The sequence below is a fragment of the Pristiophorus japonicus genome, chromosome 5 (assembly GCF_044704955.1).
Source record: "Pristiophorus japonicus isolate sPriJap1 chromosome 5, sPriJap1.hap1, whole genome shotgun sequence".
NCBI lineage: Eukaryota > Metazoa > Chordata > Chondrichthyes > Pristiophoridae > Pristiophorus > Pristiophorus japonicus.
The window spans coordinates 168234993-168257646 of NC_091981.1; the positions used below are offsets into that span (position 1 = coordinate 168234993).

General features: G+C 47.7%; 1 protein-coding gene and 1 long non-coding RNA gene across 2 annotated transcripts in view; one reads left to right on the forward strand and one right to left on the reverse strand.

Annotated features, from left to right (window-relative positions):
- Positions 1–22654, forward strand: part of calcr (calcitonin receptor) — a 180824-nt gene that overhangs the window by 137721 nt on the left and 20449 nt on the right. The window contains exon 8 of the mRNA XM_070880001.1: positions 2492–2558. Coding sequence (XP_070736102.1) covers positions 2492–2558 — 67 coding nt within the window. The remainder of the gene's footprint in view (positions 1–2491; positions 2559–22654) is intronic.
- The window catches only part of LOC139263920 (uncharacterized), a 99562-nt gene that overhangs the window by 57024 nt on the left and 19884 nt on the right, over positions 1–22654 (reverse strand). The gene's annotated exons all lie outside the window — the stretch shown is intronic.

Sequence of the window (22654 nt, forward strand, 5' to 3'; positions counted from 1 at the left end):
TGCTTCTAAACAGAGTGGTAAAGTTGAGAATTTGGAGAGAGTGGGAATTCAGAACAGAGGGGAAAGGAGGTGCTGCTTTTTGCCTCCAATACTTGTAGTGTTTAATGTTACAGGTAAATATTTAATTTCATCTACCTATAAATAAACTAGATCAAGAAACAAGTCAAAACAAAACAAAACTATAAACTATGTTAATTAAATACATAAACGTTACTTAATTAAATAATTAAAACAAGGTTGTAAAGGGATGGCAGTGCAGGTGGTGTGCCACAACTGCAGCATGTGGAATTTTGTGGAGAGCATTGCAATCCCAGAACACCACATCTGCAGTAAGTGTCTGCATCTTGAGGAACTTCAGCTCAGATTTGTTGAGCTGGAGCCTGAGGTGTAGAAATTGCGGGACATCAGGGAAGGAGAGAATTATCTGAACACTTTGATCCAGGAGGAAGTCACACCCTTTAGGTTAGATAGTGGTACAGGTCTGGGAGAATATAGAATATGAGCGTAAGCTAGCAAGAAATATAAAAATAGATGATGAGTTTCTATAAATATGTAAAAAGGAAGAGAATAGCTAAAATAAGTGTTGGCCTCTTAGAGGCTGAGATGGGACAAATTATAATGGGGAATAAGGAAATGGCAGAGATTAAATACATTTTTTGTATATGTCTTCATAGTAGAAGACACAAAAAGCATACTAAAATAGTGGGGAACCAGAGGTCTTATTAGAGTGAGGATCTTAAAGTAATTAATATCAGTAGAGAAAAAGTACTTGAGAAACTAATGGGATTAAACACCAACAAATTCCGTGTACCTGATGGCCTACATCCTAGGGTTTTAAAAGAGGTGGTTTCAATGTTAATGGATGCATTACAACAGTGACTGCACTCCAAAAGTATTTCATTGGCTGTAAACCGCTTTGAGACAACTGGTGGTCATGGAAGGTGCTATATAAATCCAAGTTTTTCTTTTTTTCTTTCATTGGTTGTGCACTTCCAAAATTCCCTGGATTCTAGGACTCTCCCAGCAGATTAGAAGGTCGTAAATGTAACCCCACTATTCAAGGAAGGAGAGAGAAACCAAGAACTACAGGCCAGTTATCCTGACATCAGTCGTCAGAAAAATGCTGGAATCCATTATTCATCATCATCATAAGCGGTCCCTTGAACGAGGATGACTTGCTTCCACGAGTTCACAGGTGTTTTAATGAAGGACCTGATGTTCCAGTCCTGAACTCCAATTGAGGGGGTGGAAGGTTCCTGTGCGTGAAATTTTTTAACGTGTGGTGACTGCTGCACACCAGCCACCACACGGCCTCGACAAAGTTAGGCTGTTATCCAGTGGCAAGGGTTAACCAGGACGGCTGGAGACCTGCTCTGCTGCGCGGACCTAGTGCGCATATATATCGCAATGTGGGCTGGCCCATGCTATCCCTGGGCTCTCGACTCTTCTGGGCCCTGTACCATCATTTGCCGCACCTCCGCCACAATCTCTCGCTGCTCCTTCGCCACAAACATTCACTGCATCTCTGCCACGATCTCTCGCCGCTCCTCCGCCAAACATTCACCTCACCTCCGCCGCGATCTCACACTGCTCCTCTGCCACAATCTCTCGCCGCTCCTCCATCACAAAAAAATCACCACACCTCCGCCACGATCTCTCACCGTTCCTACGCCACGATCTCTTGCCGCACCAACGCCATAAACTCTCGCCGCTCTTCCGCCCTGACCTTCCCATTCCTCTGTACCTGGGCCTTGCCAATGTTTCTGCCCACACTCCAAAACAGCGACCAGGGTTTTGATGACGTCACCCAGTCGCCCATCTCAAAATTGTCGCACACTTGGAGCAGCTCGCGCTGGAGGTTGAATCAATTATTAAGGAAGTGGTAACAGGGTACTTAGAAAATCCTAATGTGATTAGTCAGAGTCAACATGATTTTATGAAAGGGAAATCATGTTTATCAAATTTATTAAGAGTTTTTTAAGGCTTTAACTAGCAGGGTAGGTAAAGGGGAACTAGTGGATGTAGTACATAAGAACATAAGAATTAGGATCAGGAGTAGTCCATACGGCTCTTTGAGCCAGATGATTTCTTCACAGAGGGTTGTGAATCTTTGGAATTCTCTACCCCAAAGGGCTGTGGATGCTGAATCGTTGAGTATGTTCAGAACTGAGATAGAAAGATTTTTGGACTCTCGGGGAATCAAGGGATATGGCATTCGGGCGGGAAAGTGAAGTTGAGGTCAAAGATCAGCCATGATCTTATTAAATGGTGGAGCAGGCTCGAGGGGCCGAATGGTCTACTCCAGCTCCCAATTCTTATGTTCTTACGTAACATATATTTGTGTGTTGTATCGTTACTGTCTCTTACACAAGACCACTTCAATCAGAATTTTGCAAAAATATGTTATTTCTATTTTCACTACATATTTAGGTATAAATGTAATTGTATAACCCTTTCATGTGTTTCATATTTACATTTGCATTTCTTGCAGTTGCTGGATAAGTGTTGAAACACACCTGCTTTACATAGTGCACGCACCAATTGTTGCAGCTCTGTTGGTAAGGATTTCAGCTTAACAGCTAATATACAGTTGTGTGCACAAATTACTGGTTCTGTCATTAGCTACTATTATGAACAACTTACAGGAAGCACTTCATCTTCTAACACATTAATATGCTATTGGCCATTGATAAATAATCACATTAATAATGACACTAATAGCATCAGAGTAGCTCCAAATAAATCTTGAGCCAGAGTTACTTATTTTTTAAATTGCTTTGGTCCTGAAAATCGATGGCTGGTACAGCGTGGAGTAAGTGACAAGATACTCCGGTGCTGACTCTACCAGGGCCAATGTCGGGTGCCCATGCCACTATTGGCGCATCACCAGTGCCTACCATTGGCATTCGGCCAGAAAGTCTGGCAAAGGTGGTCAAGCCAAGAGTCTCCTTTCTGATTTACGGAGACCCTACCCCTCGCCCCACCTCCCCCATACGACAACGGCTATGTTTGGAAAGGGCAAAGGCTCCGCCCACAAGGGTCATTTAGCCACAAAATATCAGGTCCCAGCCTAGTTTCTGTGAGTATATCAAGGTCATGTTAGTACAGGTTGTGCATCTAAAATCCGGAGTTCCGGAATCCGGATTGTTCCGGAATCCGGACTGCGGACCGATTGGTGGCAGGGTCGTCCGGAATCCGGAAAATGTTCCGGAATCCGGACCCGCCGACCCTGCCGACCTCGAGGTCCTGCCGCTGCCCGACCTCGGGCCTCACCTCACCGTCCCTTGCCTCACCGCTGCCCGACCTCGGGTCTCGCCTCGCCAACACTGCCCTTACCTCAAGGCCTCCTCGCCAGCCCGCTCGAACACCTCCTCTGCAATGGGGCCGCCTGACCAGCTCTTCAGCGGGCCCCACCCGAACACCTCCTCGGCGGCTGGGCCCCGCCCGAACACTTCCCTGGCGGGGGTGGCGGGGCCCACCCGAACACTTCTCCAGCGGCGGGGCTCCGGCCGACGACCTTATCACCCAGCGGACACCACCCCCGACGACCTCATCGCCCAGCGAACCCCGCCTACTGATGTTCCAAAATTCAGAAACACCCAGAACCTGGGTTCGGGTGTTTCCGGATTCGTGACATCAGAAAGACGTTCCAAAATCCGGCAAAACACAAAATCCGGAATGGCCTCGGTCCCGAGGGTTCCGGATTTCGGTCGCTGCACCTGTATACCAAGGATCATTTACAAGTTCAGGTTACCAGCAGGAAGCCTTGCTCACTAGCAGTACCTCTCAGAAAATCAGGCATTTGTTTCCTATGAGTATCCAACCTTTACTTGGAAAATCATGAGCATTGTGGACTTGAATTGCTCAATGTCTGCTGCCAGCAGGTGAAGCTCCCTGCCAGAAGCTGAGATTCGTAACATTACTACTACTGTGTTTGCCCCTTTGGAATATGTGCTGGAATTCAACCTAAACTGACAAGAACCTTGCATCTCCATGCTGACTACAGGGATTATGTGTGAACTGGATTTGGATGGTAACAACCAATTCCTAGTGGATAGCATGAATATTTTAAAAACAGCATGAATATTTTGGAACACCTACCTTAATCTCTCGGTTGCAGCATTAAATGGAGGATTCTAGAATGAACAGCTATGAAATATTTCTATTCATCTAGAACATTTGACTTCATGCACAGTCTCTAAACCCCAGTAGCCTGCTAGTGATAGTCTGCTAGATTTAATTGATGAATCAGTCTGTCACCATGTGATGAGTGCGTGTTTCGACTATGGTGCGAAGCACCCTTCATCTTATTCAACCCAGTAAAGGAAAGCAAAGAGACAACTAGGAAGGCTGAGAGGGAGTATGAGAAAATATCAGTGGTCTACATAAAGAGAAATAGCAAGGGCTTTTATAGACAGATATAAAATGAAAAGATTGCCAAAGAAGGGGTTGGACCACTGAGAGAAAGAACCAATCTTGTACTTGAGAGTGAAAAAATGGCAGAATTGGTTACAAGTTTCAACTCAGTTTTTACAGAGGAAGGTGAAAATGAGTCCGTAGAGTGCCATACAACCATAGACCTTTACAGTTTGGAAGGAGGCCATTTGGCCCATCATATCAGTGCAAGCTTTTTCCTATGGTCTATGGTCTGCTCTCTTTCGACAGCTCAACTACTTTCTCTGACAAAGCATTCCATGCTCCAACAATTCCCTCCATGTTTCCTCCTTTTCCTCATCTTCTTACTATGAACGTGAGGACCCATAGGTCTCCTGATTGTCCTGTTGCATGCCTATGCCTCGCTAGATGGCAAAAGGTATTGCATGCATCAGATAGTGATTCTGGAGATTGTGGTTCAGCTGTGGAGCAGCAGCTTGCTAGAGCAGTCTAAACAATAGAACTGTTGCCTAAACATCCCATGGTGCAATAACTTGCATGGGCTTCATTGTATTTTTGATCTATTCTTGTATGCTTTTTTAAAGCAAGTGGTCAAAACGGTTGCCTCTGATTTCCCAGCAACCATCTGTTCATTCTGTCTGCACGTTAAAATATTACAGCCATTGCAGACCATAGGGTTCATTTCAGATTGCTTGAGGAAAAAGCCGACACTAATATGATGAGGCAAATTACCTCCTTTCATACTGTAAAGATCTCTGGTTGCATGATAAAAGTGCCATGGCTGCTTCCTGGATAACGAGCATTATTTTGCTGGATCACATTCATTTCTGCACATTGCACATTTATGCAGTGGTATCCTTTCCTATTCATTTATGCATTCAAGTTGATGTTGGATTCCTGATGGGTTAGAAACATAGAAAATAGGTGCAGGAGTAGGCCATTCGGCCCTTCGAGCCTGCACCACCATTCAATATGATCATAGCTGATCATGCAACTTCAGTACCCCATTCCTGCTTTCTCTCCATACCCCTTGATCCCTTTAGCCATAAGGGCCACATCGAACTCCCTTTTGAATATAGCTAATGAACTGGGCTCAACAATTTTCTATGGTAGAGAATTCCACAGGTTCACAATTCTCTGAGTGAAGAAGTTTCTCCTCATCTCGGTCCTAAATAGCTTACCCCTTATCCTTAGACTATGATCGCTGGTTCTGGACTTCCCCAACATCGGGAACATTTTTCCTACATCTAACCTGTCCAATATGTTTCTATGAGATCCCCTCTCATTCTTCTAAATTCCAGTGAATATAAGCCTAGTCTGTAATGTATTTAACCCTTTGTAACCTGCATGACACCTGAGCACCAACTGTTCGGTGGTGCTCAACTGTTAGAGGGCCCAACTGTTGGAGTCCCAAGGGAACCCAGCATCCCTTGGGAGCACAGTATATAAGCAGGCCACCCACGAGGTACCTGCACTCTGGAGCCTTATTAAAGGAGCTAAGGTCACAATTGCTCATTGTACACAGTACTCAGTTTGATCCTTTATTATGAGTGTACCAATTGGCGACGAGGTAAGGAACAAGCGCACGAAAATGCAAAGAACAGTCGGTATCCTGGAGAAGTTGTCAGAAGGGGCCGATTGGGAGGCATTCGTGGAGAGACTCGACCAATACTTTGTGGCCGATGAGCTGGAAGGGGACGAGAGCGTTACCAAACGAAGGGCGATCCTCCTTGTCATGCATTCAACTATCATTGTAACCCATGTATAAGCTAAGTTGTACACCTTGTGAACAAGGGGCGAACTTGTGGGAGACACTCCTAACCTGGACTTTCAGGTATAAAAGGGGAAGCTCCACCCACCTGCATCACTTGAGGTCTTGGTAATAAACGTTACTGGTCAAAGAGTGACCTTCTCTCAAGTATGGGCCTCGTGTGCATTTTTACTGTATAGTAAGGACATATCATTGGCGATGAGAAACTGGGATTTAAACCACGCGAGCATGGCCACTAGCAGCACAGAAGAGAGGTACTATGTTGGTGATGATTGGGACGACTTTATTGAGAGACTACAGCAAAGTTTTGTCACTAAGGAATGATTGGGACAGGATTCGGCTGACAAACGCAGGGCTCATCTCCTGACAGTTTGTAGATCCAGAACCTACTGCCTGATGAAGGACCTTCTAGTGCCAGAGAAGCCAGTGGACAAGATGTTCAGTAAATTGATCGGGGAACACCTTAAACCGGCTAGCAGCATGCACATGGCGAGACACCGGTTTTACACGCACTGGTGGCGAGAAGGGCAAAGCGTTCCAGACTTCGTGGCAGATCTCCGGCAACTGGCGAGCCTATGTAAGTTCCCAGATGCATGCAGAGCGGAGATGCTGCAAGACTTTTTTATTGAGGGCATCGGGCATGCTGGGGTTTTCAGGAAACTGATTGAGACCAAAGACTTGGAAGCGGCGGCTCTGTTAGCCCAGACATTTATCTCAGGGGAGGAAGAGACCAGAATGATGTATGACAAAAATCTAGGCTCAAATGCGGCAAACAACCAGGGAGTCAACATTGTTAATGCGGCACACAGTTCTCTAGGCAGACAAGGGAATTGGACATGCCCCAGCATGTAGTTGAACCCAAAGGGGGAATTCAACAGAGACAATGGCTAGCTGAACGACGATTCGTGCCATCGCAATGGGCAATGCGGCCAGTAATGGGGCCATCAACACCTGTTAATGGTGCGCTTAAGGACAGTCACAGAGACAGAGACAGTCAGAGACGATCGACTGGTAATGGACCTTTTGTTTCCAACAATGGGGCGTCCAGCTCATGCTGGAGGTGTGGAGGCAAACGCCCAGCCAGAGCTTGCAGGTATCAGCAATATACCTGCAGAAACTGCAACATCAGCAGTCACTTGGCGCGTATGTGCAGGAAACCTGCAGCCAGGTTGATATACGAGGAGGACGGGCCCGATGTAAGCCCTACGAGGCCAAATGAATACTGGGGGAAATCGTTGGAAGCTGAAGTTCAGCGAGTTCATTTGGAGCACATATACAGTTCATATACCAGGACGCCACCGATAATGATGAAAGTGCTCCTCAATGGCATCCCAGTATTAATGGAGCTAGACACGAGGGCCAGCCAGCCCCTGATGAGTATCAAACAGTTCGAAAGGTTGTGGTGTCCAAGGCCAGGAGACCAAAATTATTACCGATTGATGCACAGCTACAGACATATACAAAGGAGATCATTCCAGTGCTAGACAGCACCAAGGTAGTCGTGATCCACAAAGATTCTGACAACAGGTTGCCACTCTGGATTGTCTCGGGGACAGTCCCACACTACTGGGGAGGAGTTGGCTTGCTGTCATGAACTGGAAATGGGGCGATGTCAATGCAATTTCTTCTGTGGAGCAAGTATCATGCTCACAGATCCTGGACAAATTTGACTCATTATTTCAACCCGGCATCGGCACTTTCATGGGGGCCAAGGTAGTGATCCACATAAACCTGGACGCCAGGCCAGTACACCACAAGGCCAGAGCGGTGCCGTACATGATGCGGGAAAATATAGAATGCGAATTGGACCGCCTGCTGAGGGAAAGCATCATCTCACCAGTCGAATTCAGTGATTGGACGAGCCGATCGTGCCAGTGCTCAAGGCGGATGGGTCGGTCAGGATATGTGGAGATTACAAGCCCACCATCAATCGGGTGTCACTCCAAGACCAGTACCCGCTACCGAGAGCGGAGGACCTCTTTGCGACGTTGTCCGGTGGCAAACCTTTTTCAAAATTGGACCTGACCTCAGCTTACATGACCCACAAGCTGGCGAGTGAGTCGAAGAAGCTGACCACCATCACGACACACAAGGGGTTGTTTGAGTATAACAGATGTCCGTTCGGGATTCATTCAGCCACTGCGATCTTTCAGCGAAATATGGAAAGCCTCCTCAAGTCGATTCCAAGGACAGTGGTTTTTCAAGACGACATCCTCATCACGGGTCGCGATACTGAAGAACACCTCCACAACCTGGAGGAGATGCTACGCAGACTGGACCAGGTAGGGCTTTGACTGAAAAAGGCGAAGTGTGTCTTCTTCGCTCCAGAGGTCGAATTCCTGGGGAGGACGGTAGCAGCAGATGGGATCAGACCTACTGCGTCCAAAACGGAAGCAATCCAGAGAGCACCCAGACCCCGTAACACAATGGAGCTGCATTCGTTCCTGGGGCTCCTGAACTATTTTGGTAACTTTCTTCCCAAATTGAGCACACTGTTAGAGCCGCTACATGTGCTCCTACTCAAAGGTCGCGATTGGGTCTGGGGGGACAACCAGGAAAGGGCTTTTGATAGAGCATGCAATTTGTTATGCTCCAACAAACTGTTAATGTTATATGACCCGTGCAAGAAACTTGTGTTAATATGCGATGCGTCGTCCTATGGTGTCGGTTGTGTGTTGCAGCATGTGAATGCCAATGGTCAGCCGATAGCTTATGCATTCAGAAGTCTGTCTCAGACCGAAAGGAGCTACGGGATGGTAGAAAAGTAAGCGCTAGCATGTGTATATGCAGTAAAAAAAAATGCACCAGTACCTGTTTGGCAGGAAATTTGAGCTGGAGACAGATCACAAACCCCTAACGTCCCTTTTGGCCGACAACAAGGCCATAAATGCGAATGCATCGGCCCACATACAGAGGTGAGCATTTACGTTAGCCACCTATGGCTACAAATTCGGCACAGACCGGGCACTGAAAACTGCGCCGATGCACTCAGCAGGTTCCCACTAGCCACCACTGAGGGGGCAACTGAGCATGATGCCGAGATGGTCATGGCTGTTGAAGCTTTCAACAGCCGTCAGATTAAAGTCTGGACAAATAAAGACCCGATACTGTCTTTAGTTCAGAAATGTGTCCTGAAAGGAGACTGGGTAGCCACATACTGGGCATGCCCTGAGGAATTTAAACCGTTTCATAGGTGCAAGGATGAATTCTCGATTCAGGCCAATTGCGTACTGTGGGGAAACCGAGTAGTCATGCCCCAGATGGGCAGAGAGGTGTTTATCAGAGAACATCACAATGAGCACCCGGGCATTGTCATGATGAAGGCTATTGCCAGGCCAGGGATAGATGCAGACCTGGAACTTTGTGTTCGCAGGTGCAACACGTGTGCTCAGCTGGGCAACGCACCCAGGGAAGCCCCCCTTAGCCCCTGGTCCTGGCCCGCAAAGCCATGGCCACGCATCCATGTGGACTATGCAGGTCCTTTCATGGGAAAAATGTTTTTGGTTGTAGTAGACGCCTACTGCAAGTGGATTGAGTGTGACATTTTAAATTCAAGCACATTCTCTGCCACATTAGAAAGTCTACGGGCAATGTTCGCCGCCCATGGTCTACCGGATGTCTTGGTCAGCGACAATGGCCCGTGCTTTACAAGCACTGAATTCCAGGACTTCATGGCAGGCAATGGAATCAACCATGTCAGAATGGCACCGTTGAAACGGCCAGGCGGAACGAGCAGTGCAGATAATCAAACAGGGTATGCTCAGAATCCAAGGGGGTTCCCTACAAAGCCGCTTATCACGCCTCCTGTTGGCCAATAGATCCCGACCACACTCGCTCACAGGGATTCCATCCGCAGAGCTGCTAATGAAAAGGACACTCAAAACCAGGTTATCCTTTATACACCCTACTATAAAATAAATCATGAGAGCAGGTGTCAGTCACAATGTGACTATATGACAGGAATGCGAGGACGCGACGTATTGATGTCAATGACCCTGTTTTGGTCCTTAATTACACTGCAGGGCCCAAATGGCTTGCAGGCACTGTGATTGCCAAAGAGGGGAATAGGGTTTTGGTAGTTCAACTTACCAATGGACAAATCTGCCGCAAACACGTGGATCAAACTAAAAGGAGGTTCAGCAAGCCCATAGAAGAAGCAAAGGAAGAACACGACGTAGAGTTTACTGCACCACAGGTGACCGAACACCGGAACCAAGTGGAGGAGAGCCCAGTCACTGTGGGCAGTCCGGACAGGCCTGAGGCACCGCAAACAGCAGACACTCAGGCCAGCGCCCAACAACCGGAGCCCCAACTCAGGCGCTCTACAACGGAGCGTAAACCACCAGAGAGACTTAACCTGTGTTCCCAATAAGACTTTGAGGGGGAGGTGATGTCATGCATTCAACTATAATTGTAACCCATGTATAAGCTGACCTAAGTTCTACACCTTGAGAACATTGGCCATAAGGGGCGAACTTGTGGGAGACACTCTAACCTGGACTGTCAGGTATAAAAGGGGAAGCTCCACCCACCTTCATCACTTGAGGCAATAAAGGTAACTTGTCACAGAGTGACCTTCTCTCAAGTATGGGCCTCGTGTGCATTTATACTGTATAGTAAGGACATATCACTCCTAACTGTCTGTGGGGCAACAACCTATGGCCTCATGAAGAATCTCCTGGCCCGGGCAAAACTGACAGAGAAATCCTATGAAGAATTGCGTACGCTGGTCCGGGAGCACCTAAATCCTAAGGAAAGCGTTTTGATGGCGAGGTATCGGTTCTACATGTGTCAACGATCGGAGGGCCAGGAAGTGGCGAGCTATGTCGCCGAACTATGTCGCAGGACATTGTGAGTTTGAGGGTTTCCTAGAACAAATGCTCAGAGACTTTTTTGTGCTGGCCATTGGACATGAGACAATCCTTCGCAAATTGTTGACTGTCGAAACTCCGAATCTAAGTAAAGCCATAACGATAGCCCAGGCATTTATGTCCACCAGCGACAACACCAAGCAGATTTCAGAGAGTAAAGAAGTTTTAGCCGGTGATGGGTGTAAAGTAACGTCGGTCTCGAGCAGAAATGTACATGGCAGAACATACACACCGGCTGCTGTGACCCGACCTCAATTGACCCAGAGTCCGCCATCAATCGTTAATGCGAGGCAATTAAATCCCTATTGGCGCTGCGGAAGAGATCATCAATCCCATCAATGCCACTTTAAGCACTGTGTGTGCAATAGTTGCAGAACAATAGGACACCTCCAACGAATGTGCAGGTGAGCTGCAAACCCTGCAAACCACTACGTTGCAAAGGAAGATCGATCCACTGTGGATCAGGCAGAATTGGAGACTTGTACGGAGGAGGCAGAAGTGTACGGGGTACACACATTCACTACGAAATGTCCACCAATAATGTTGAAAGTTGAACTGAAGGGTATTCCAGTATCTATGGAACTGGACACTGGGGCAAGTCAGTCCATAATGAGTAAAAAGGCCTTCGACAGGCTGTGGGGCAAAGTGGCACACAGGCCCAAGCTCAGCCTCATTCACACCAAACTAAGGACTGACACCAAGGAACTAATCCCTGTAATTGGCAGTGCAGAAGTCAAAGTCTCCTATGACGGAGCAATGCACAAACTCCCGCTGTGGATTGTGCCAGTGGATGGCCCCACGTTGTTTGGCAGAAGTTGGCTGAGAAAAATCCGCTGAAACTGGGATGACATCCGAGCGCTTTCGTCCATCGACGATGCCTCATGTACCCAGATTCTGAGCAAGTTCCCATCGTTGTTCAAGCCAGGCATTGGAAGCTTCCAATGGGCGAAAGTGCAGACCAATTTGGTTCCCGGTACACGACCCATCCACCATAAGGCACGGGCAGTACCGTACATGATGCGTTGAAAAAGTGGAAATTGAGCTGGACAGGCTGCAACGTGAAAGAATCAGCGCGCAGGTGGAATTCAACGACTGGGCCAGTCCGATTGTCCCGATACTTAAAGAGGACGGCACGGTTAGAATTTGTGGGGACTATAAAGTAACGATTAACTGTTTTTCACTGCAGGACCAGTACCTGCTACCCAAGGCAGACAACCTATTTGCGACCCTGGCTGGAGGGAAGACGTTCACCAAGCTGGACCTGACCTTGGCCTACATGACGCAGGAGCTGGAGGAGTCTTCGAAAGGCCTCACTTGCATCAACATGTACAAAGGTCTGTTTATATACATCTGGTGCCCGTTCGGGATTCGGTCGGCCACGGCAATCTTCCAGTGGAACATGGAGAGTCTGCTAAAGTCGATTCCATGTAGAGTGTTTTTCCATCGTTCAGGACGACATATTGGTTACAGGTCGGGACACCAAGGAGCACATGACAAACCTGGAAGAGGTCCTTAGTCGGTTGGATCGCATGGGACTCAGGTTGAAATGCTCGAAGTGTGTTTTCCTCGCACAGGATGTCGTGTTCTTGGGAAGAAGAATCGCAGCGGATGGCATCAGACCCACCGATGCCAAGATGGAGGCCATCAAGAACGCGCCGCGACCACAGAACGTGATGGAACTATATCGATAATTTTCTACCTGGGTTAAGCACCCTGCTTGAACCCCTACATGCGCTACTGCGCATGGGAGACGACTGGGTATGGGGGAATTCACAAGAGGCTGCCTTTAAGAAAGCCAGAAATCTGTTGTGTTCAAACAAACTGCTTGTCCTGTACAACCCTTGTAAAAGATTAGTGCTAGCTTGTGATGCTTTGTCATATGGGGTCGGGTGTGTGTTACAACAGGCTAATGAATCGGGGATTTTGCAAACGGTCGCTTATGCGTCCAGGAGTTTGTCCTAGGCCGAAAGGACCTGAAGCGTGATTGAAAAAGAGGCTCTGGCGTGCACCTACAGGGTGAAAAAAATGCACCAGTACTTATTTGGCCTCAAGTTTGACCTTGAAACTGACCACAAGCCACTGTTGTCGGAGAGAAAAGGGATTAATACCAATGCCTCTGCCCGCATCCAAAGATGGGTGCTCACGCTGTCGGCATACAATTATGTAATCCGCCGCAGACCGGGCACAGAGAACTGCGCAGATGCTCTCAATCGGCTGCCATTGCCCACCACCGGGGTGGAAATGGCACAGCCAGCGGACTTGCTTATGGTCATGGAGGCATTCGAGAATGAGACGTCCCCCGTTATGGCCAGCCAGATCAGGATCTGGACCAGCCGTGATCTTTTACTGTCTTTGGTTAAAAAAAACTGTGTCCTCCATGGGAGCTGGTCCAGTGTCCCAGTGGAGATGCAGGAGTCGATTAAGCCGTTCCACAGATGCAAAGATGAGTTGTCCCTGCAGGCGAACTGTCTATTGTGGGGCAATCACATGGACTTGCCCAAGAAAGGCAGAGATAAATTCATATGTGAACTACATAGCCCCCACCCAGGCATCGTCATGATGAAAGCCTTAGCCAGACCCCATGTGTGGTGGCCCGGCATCGACTCAGATTTAGAGTCATGCGTGCACCAGTGCAACACTTGCTCTGAGCTGAGCAATGCACCCAGAGAGGCACCGCTAAGTTTGTGATCGTGGCCCTCCAAACCGTGGTCGAGGATCCACGTAGACTATGCGGGCCCATTTCTAGGCAAAATGTATTTGGTTGTCGTGAACGTTTACTCAAAATGGATTGAATGTACGATAATGTCAGTAAGCACGTCCATGGCCATTACTGAAAGCCTACGAGCCATGTTTGTCACGCACGGCTTGCCTGATGTCCTAGTCAGCGACAATGGGCCGTGCTTCACCAGTGCTGAATTCAAGGAATTCACGACCCGCAACGGGATCAAACATGTCACATCTGCTCCGTTCAAGCCCGCATCCAATGGCCAGGCAGAACGGGCAGTTCAGACCATCAAGCAAAGCTTGAAACGTGTGTCGGAAGGCTCCCTGCAGACCCGGCTGTACCGAGTGCTGCTCAGCTACCACACCAGACCACACTCACTCACCAGGGTTCCCCCAGCCGAGCTGCTCATGAAAAGGGCGCTCAAAACAGGGATCTCTCTTGTCCACCCTGATCTCCATGATCACATGGAGGGCAAGCGGCATCAACAAAGTGTGTACCATGACCGCACAAATTTGTCACGCGATATTGAGATCAATGATCCTGTGTTTGTGCTCAGTTATGGACATCGTCCCAAATGGCTCGCTGGAACAGTCATAGCCAAAGAGGGGAGTAGGGTGTTTCAGGTCAAATTGGCCAATGGACAAACGTACAGAAAACATTTGGACCAAATCAAATTGCGGTTCACCAACAGCTACGAACAACCCGAAGAGGACACCACCAACTTTGACCCTCCAACACACACACAAGTGGCAACTGACATCATGGTTGACCAAGATGCTGAACTCATATCCCCAGCAGCCCGGCAAGGATTGACAAGGGAGGGTAAAGACCCAGATCGTCTCACCTTGTAAATAAGTGTGCTGTTGACTTCACGGGGAGTGATGTAATGTATTTAACCCTGTGTAACCTGCATGACACCTGACCACCAGAGGGCCCACCTGTTGGAGTCGCAAGGGAACCCAGCATCTCTTAGGAGCACAGTATATAAGCAGGTCACCCACGAGGTAGCTGCACTTTGGAGTCTTATTAGAGGAGCTAAGGTCACACTTACTCATTGTACACTGTACTAAGTTTCATCTTTTATTATGAGTGTACCATAGTCGATCCAGTCTTTCTTCATATGTCAGTCCTGCCATCCCAGGAATTAGTCTGGTGAACCTTCGCTGAACTCCCTCAATAGCAAGAACATCCTTCCTCAGATTAGGAGACCAAAATTGAACACAGTATTCAAGATGTGGCCTCACCAAGGCCCTGTACAATTGTAGTAAGACCTCCCTGCTCCTATACTCAAATCCTCTCGCTTTGAAGGCCAACATGCCATTTGCTTTCTTCACCGCCTGCTGTACCTACATGCCAACTTTCAATGACTGATGTACCATGACATCCAGGTCTAGTTGCACCTCCCCTTTTCCTAATCTATCACCATTCAGATAATAGTCTGCCTTCCTGTTTTTGCCACCAAAGTGGATAACCTCACATTTATCTACATTATACTGCATCTGCCATGCATTCGCCCACTCACCGAACCTGTCCAAGTCACCCTGCAGCCTCTTAGCATCCTCCTCACAGCTCACACTGTCACCCAGCTTAGTGTCATCTGCAAACTTGGGAATATTACATTAAATCTATAACTGCCGGGACTCTTTGGAAGCCTGCCAGTTTGGGACTCGGAAAGTGAGAAAGGGGTTTCCTCTCGCAAATATGGCATCAGTCACTTGCTTTATAGGTATGCACTGCAAACTAGCTTATCTTCAGATATCCCTTAAAAGGATCCTGTGGCATAGAAGCTCAATGGCAATGTGTCCTTGACAACTATGAAGAAGACTCATCCTTGTCCTTCATGTTGACTGTAATCCTGGTGCAGCAGATCCCTTAACTTGGCCATTACCTGTGCAGTGTAGTGTAAGCAGCAAATACGGGTGCCCTCGGATATACCCAAGAAGGAATAGTGTGGTCTGTAAACATGGGATTTCATTATTGATATAATGTCTGAAGTGTTACTGAGACTGAAAATGTTGTCCCCTTATAAATTGTTCCTCTTCATCCAATTCATGCAGCACTGTGAATACAGTCCCACAGATTCCCATTCTCCAACAATATTAACTGCTGCAACTTGTTATGCTGCACCAATTGCCCAGACTTCAGGAAAGTCACAACTGTGACAATGGTGCACTATCCCTCCTGTCCTTCTCAGCCTCTCTATACCATTTGATGTGGTCAGCCAGACCATCCTACTCCAATGCCTCTTCTCCGTTTTCCAGCTCAGTGGGACTGTCCTTGCCTGGTTCCACTCTTACCTATCCTTTCGTAGCCAGAGCAGCTTCAACTCACGCACCTGTAAACTTCAACTCATCAAACATTCTGTTGCCCGTATCCTATCCTGCACCAGGTCCTGCTCACCCATCACCCCTTTCTCTTGGTTCTACATTGGTTCCTAGTCTCCTAGTATCGAAATGTAAAATTCATATCCTTTTGTTTAAATCCCTTCATGGCTGTCCCCTCCATATCTCTGTAATCTTCTCCAGCCCTATAACCTTCTGAGAACTCTGCATTCCTTAAAATCTGACCTCTTGTGCATCCCCCACTCGTTTTGCTTCGCTATTGGCGGTTATGCCTTCAACCATCTCACACTTCCTCCCTAAACCTCTCCACCTCCCTCTCCTTTAAGAGTCTGCTTAAAACATAACTCTTTTACCAAACTTTTAGTTACCTCCTAATGTCTCCTTCTTTGGCTCGGCATCAATATTTATCTGATTATGTTTTGCAAGCTCCTTGGGACATTTTTCTATGGCAAGGCACTATATAAATGCAAGCTGTTGATGTTTTTGTTGTTGTAAGTACTTTTGGAAAATGGCAAAACTAGGCAAGGAAATTAAAGTATACAAAATGTTCAATGTGCCAAGAAATGCACCATTCAGTAAAAGCTGCTTGAGGAGCTCATCCAAAGCAAGTTAGTCCTGTTTAGCAGTTGTGCACCCAGTTTATGTGAGTGAACCGCATGCTGGGGAAAGAGCCTCACCCAGAATGGTGAAATACTATGAAGTACCTCATCTTAATTATCATTCAGTGCTAATGAGGGTCATGCGTGTTTGTAGCACGGCCTCAATTCATCTACTCCCATCCCCAAAATTGCTGTAAATTCAGCCTCGTGAGCTCATGGGCCCAATTTTATGACCCACGTGTGTAGGGAAAATCAATGGGCTTGAATCCTGGCTGTTCTGGTGGGATCATGCCACCTGAGTTGTGAGGTAAGTATAGGGACACCTAATTTGCATGAGACCTCAGTGCCTACAGCAAGGCTGCTTGAGGGCTGCTGTGTTAGTAGGCCAGACAGTGCAGACAGCCAACGATAATGCCCTGGACCAGCTCTAGGACTTGAAGGCCTGGCTGCGGACTGCTGCACCTCAGCATCGGCGGCAGCAGTCTCTGATGGATCGGGAGTGGACTTCGTTAGGTGCAAGGTCAGAGAGTCAGTGGTGGGAGCTGGAATGTTGTCACCTTGAGGAAGGACAGCATCTTCCATTTCCTGTGAAACACTGACACTCACACGGGGCTGGGCCTCAGCACCCAGAGCACAATGTGTGACCACAACTTGCTGGCCTGCTTCAGCACTGTCACTTCCCCTTGGGACAGTGGGGAACACAGAGAGGATGTTAGCAGTCAGTGATCACATGACATCACCAAACTGGAGCGTAGCTTGTGTCTGCAATACGATCGCTGCTGCCACGTCATCCATGGCATGTGTCATGCACTCTGGAACTCCACTGTCGCTGCTGGAGCCCATCTGCCTCTCTGAGCAGGCAAGGATGGGCTTGCTGGAGTCCTGTGATGCACGGACAATGTGTGAGGCAGCCTACGCCACACTCACAGCAAGTGCATCTATGTCTGCGGGACCCTATCCAATGCACCCATGAACTCGCGATACATTTCCGTGTTCTCCCTGGACATAGCCACCAAGTCCAGGTGCACGTCTGACTACTGCGCCGACTCACCCTCCAGGGAGCTGGCCTCTGAGACGCCCCTCCCACTTGGCGTTGTAGGTCACTGGGGCCAGGAGCATCAGAGTCATCAAACCCCTTGAAATCACCACCCTCCTCTGATGTTGTATCCCCACATGGTGGGACTGATGGGGCCTCACACTCATGGAGTACATTGTCCTCCCCTCCCTCATCATCTCCCCCATGGCCAGATGTGTACGCCTCACAGGAAGGCTGCTGCGCTTCTGGCTGGTCATCTGTAATCACAAAACAACATACATGCGGTTAGTAACAGGGGAGGGGACATGCAGATAAAAAGAAGGTGGCATCGGACATCTATATGTAATGGGGCTACGCCACTTGATATTAGGACTCAAAGAATTCACATCAATCACAAATGCCATTCACATAGCGTCACTATCTGTAGGGGGCTCAGCCTCGCCGTCGGCCACCGTGTGAAGTGGTGTGCCCTTCGGTCAGTTCCTGAAGATCAGACTGCCCGCCTCAGGTCCTATGCTGCTCCTATTATGCGATAACTTGGCCTGCAATGAGACCAATAAGAAGGGTTGAGTAAGTGTGCAGCTCCTCTTGTGCCAAATATGCCTTTCATAGTAGAATAGCTGCCACTGTGTGGAAGTGCAAATGTGTTTAGTTCAATCTGTGTGGCTGGTGACTGATCCTGTTGGAAAGGTGGGAGGAGGTGAGAGCCAGGTAGCATAGCGGCTCAGGGTGACCTTTGGACAACGCATATCAACAGTGGAAGGGGAGTGCGAGGAGGGTTGACAATGATTAGGGTACATCCTGAATGCAGAGGGCATGGCTGCAGAAGTGAGCCTGCAGCTTTCAGACGGCTTCACCAACTGACACCATGGCCTGGAACATATAGAGAAGGGGCAGCTACATCAAAGACTTAACATTGTGTGAGACAGTGCTCTTGAAACCATCGCAGAGGTGCATAAATGCAAAGGCTACTCATCCTGATGACCCTCGTGAGGTAGTTCTCGCAGCATTGGGCGCAGTTGTAACCACTGTGTCTGCCATTGACACCTCCTGGGCTATGTCCCTCCATATTCTTTTAAAGACTCTAGACACGAGTCTCCTTCCACCCACTAGATGCAGTGCAGGCCACCTCCTCTCTATGGCCTGCACTATACGCCTCAGCAGCCGCTGCAGAGAAGCGGCGTGCTCTCTTTCTTCCCTCTTGCTGTGCCATCTCTCCAGCTTTGATGGAAATGGGCCGGAGCATCTGTGCATGCGCAAAGGAAATCAACGCACCCTAAAGTTTCGCCTGCGCCTGAGAAAATTGAAACGCGTCAGCACATGCGTGAAATGTAGATCTTTTTTAACGCTGTGATTTTTGGCTGCGGTGGAAAAAATCCCTGATGTAACGCCTGATTTTGCAGCCCCGATCATGGAACCTCACTTTTTGCCGAATTTTGCGGACAAGGGCGCCAACTTTTTCCAGGCGCTATCAGGACCATGCCGCCGTCATTACCGCCCCGAAATCCAGCCCATTGAGAACAACAGTGTGGAAATGATGATGAGCCTGTATAAAACACTGGTTCAGCCCCAACTAGAGTACTGTGTCCAATTTTGGGCACCACACTTTAGGAAGGATGTGAAAGCCTTAGAGAAGGTGCAAAACAGATTTACAAGAATGATTCCAGGGATGAGGAACTTCAGTTACGTTGTAGACTGGAGAAGCTGGGGTTGTTCTCCTTGGAGCAGAGAAGACGCAGAGGAGATTTGATAGAGATGTTCAAAATCATGAGGGGCCTGGACAGAGTAGATAGAGAGAAACTGTTCCCATTGGCAGAATGGTCGAAAACCAGAGGACACAGATTTAAGGTGATTGCCAAAAGAACCAAAGACGACATTAAAAAAAACTTTTTTTACGTAGCGAGTGGTTACGATCTGGAATGCACTGCCTGAAAGGGTGGAGGAGGCAGATTCAATTTTATCTTTCAAAAGGGAGTTGGCTAAGTATCTGAAGGAAAAGAATTTGCAGGGTTACGGGGAAAAGGCAGGGGAGTGGGACTAGCTGAGAGTCGACACGGGCTCAACGGGCTGAATGGCCTTCTTCTGTGCTGTAACCATTCTATTCTTCTATGATTCTCTAACTTTTTTAAATATGCTGCTTTCTCCTGATATAGCTCACAGTGAGTGTATTTAGTTTGCTGACCATTAGAAATTAGATTATTTGGGAGCTGTTGTGGTTGAGTCAAGATTTTGTATTCAGTTATTAGGTTTGGATCAAGAAATCCAAATTGGGAGTGACCTGAGGGCGCAGCCCAAGGGGTGATGTTGGGTAAGCGGGCACTCCCACTTTCCTCGCTCAATCAGGACCTGGGAAAGTGGGAACTCCTGGTGGCCCTTTCTTTTCATATTTTCATAACCATGTTCATATGAGTTTGCTTCACATATTTGCCAAGTAATGAAGTGCTTAAGAACATAATAAATAGAAGCAGGAGTAGGCCATTTGGCCCCTCGAGCCTGCTCCGCCATTCAATAAGATCATGGCTGATCTGATCATGGACTCAGCTCCACTTGTTTGCCCGCTCTGCAGAACATTTTATTCCCTTAACGCTCAAAAATCTGTCTATCTCCACCTTAAATATATTCAATGACCCAGCCACCACAGCCCTCTGGGGCAGAGAATTACACATTTACAACCGTCTGAGAGAAGAAATTCCTCCTTATCCCAGTTTTAAATGGGCGGCCCCTTATTCTGAAACTATGCCCCCTAGTTCTAGATGAGTGGAAACATCCTCTCTGCATCTACCTTGTTGAACCCCCTCATTATCTTATATGTTTCAATAAGATCACCTTTCTGAACTCCAGTAAGTATAGGCCCAACCTAACCAACCTTTCTTCATATTTCAACCCCTTCATCTCAGGAATCAACCTAGTGAACCTTCTCTGAACTGCCTCCAATGCAAGTATATCCTCCCTTAAATAAGGAGACCAAAACTGTACGCAGTACTCTAGGTGAGGCCTCATCAATAAAATTATAATTTTACTCAGGTGTCGGAGTTGAATGTAACTTTGAAACAATTAATGCATGTTTGGCAAGGATATAGTTATTTTTCAATTGGAAACCATTCCTATAAATAAAATATAAATCGATTCAGCTCATCAAGGTCACTCCTTCAACAGATTATCCACATTAGACCATGGATTATGGATATCATGGATTCTGCCCCACTTAGTGGCCACGATTTCTCCACACGTGGCAGAATCGATACAGCGGGGTTGATGGCGTGCGGTAAGCTCACTCCCGACTTGAGCCCGCTCTCTCTCTCGAATCTTCTGATGATTAGGCTTGTTAAGCCCGCCTGCGGGCTTACAGCCAATTAAGAACAAGCCAGTCTCATGACGTCATTTGATGACATGTCATCAGCCGCTTTCCTTAAAGGAACCATGCCCACATTGATTTTGAAAGTTCTTCTGTCAGTGTTCTGCAACATTGAGGTGCTGCAAACATTGACAAGCACTGCACAGAGGTGCACAGCTGCACCCAGGCTCTCCCATGACTCCCTCCTGATGCGTATGGAGGGAGTCACAACACATAGGGTGCTGTGACTCCCTCTATAGATAGAAGGGACCTCCCCAGGACACCAACACAGCCTGGTTGCACATTGCACAGGAAGGCACAAGCAGGGATGTCATCAGGAGGACCAGGCTGCAGTGGAACAAACCTTTCAATGATCTCAGTAGATCACAAAATGTTACTGCAAAGCCACACTCAACCTCATCCTGCTGTGCCATTCATCACATCCCCATCACTCTGTCTTCCCTACCCTACTCCTGCACATCCTTACCCACACCAACATATCTTGCATCTCCACCCATCCCTCTCTCACTCTATCGACACTATCAGTTCACCATTTCACTAGCCACCCCTCACACACACCCTCATCCTTGTCCAATCATACCAACGAACAACACACAAGAGTAGGCACTTCGGTCCTTTAGCCAATGTTCATGTATAGTTATTTTTGATGTGTTGTCAAACATTGAAATGTTTATTTTCAGCACTTTGAGTTCTTGGACAGATTTGTGTGGGCACCTTTAGAAGTGGCTTAGTGAGTTGTAGTGAATGGTGAGACATAAGGGTACCCTCCACAATGGTGATGAGTGTGAAAGGAATGGGTTGGACATTGCAGGGATGCTTTATGGAGCTGGTGTGTGGTGGTGCCAACCTGACGCATCATGTGGCAGTCAGGGTATACAGCATGAAGTGAAGTAAATATGGCCATGGTGAGGCCGTTACTGGCCTCTCGGGCAGCAATGTTGTCGGGTACTGATGCCCTGTGTACTGTGCAGCATCAGATGATTGCGGAGAAGATTGGTGTTGTTGGTGATGCTGGTGTGTTTAGTGATTTTGGTGTTGGGGCTGATCATGGTGGGATTCTAAGGACAAAAGTGAAATTTTTTTAAGGGCACCGATGCTGCTGGTAAGGTTGCGATGACAGAAGTGTCCTGTCAATGGTGAGAGAGGTTGTTCTAAGGAGGTGACAGTGAATAGGGAGTTTACTGCAAACACTTCCAAAGTGCATACAACTCAAAAGTCTCTTCCAAATCCTGAAGACTTCAGCTCCTGACATTGGAAAGTGAACAACTGTGAAAAGGTTGCTTTTACACCACTTCTGCAGCTGTCAACTAGGCAAAGCAATAGTCACTGAGAACCCAACTCTACTTAACTGCCGTGTTCTCCAAGGCACACCAAACCCATCAAAAGGTTGGTAAGATTGTAAGTACCTGCTTTTAAACCTCTTAACTAGAAATTAAGTACCTTTTAATAATGTCAATTACCTGCCCCGCCGCTTGCTGTCAGGTCTGCTATCCAAACGCAGATCTGACAGGTCAGAAACTCACACGGAGGCAGGTTCAGAGCAGGTCCCGACCCGCTGTC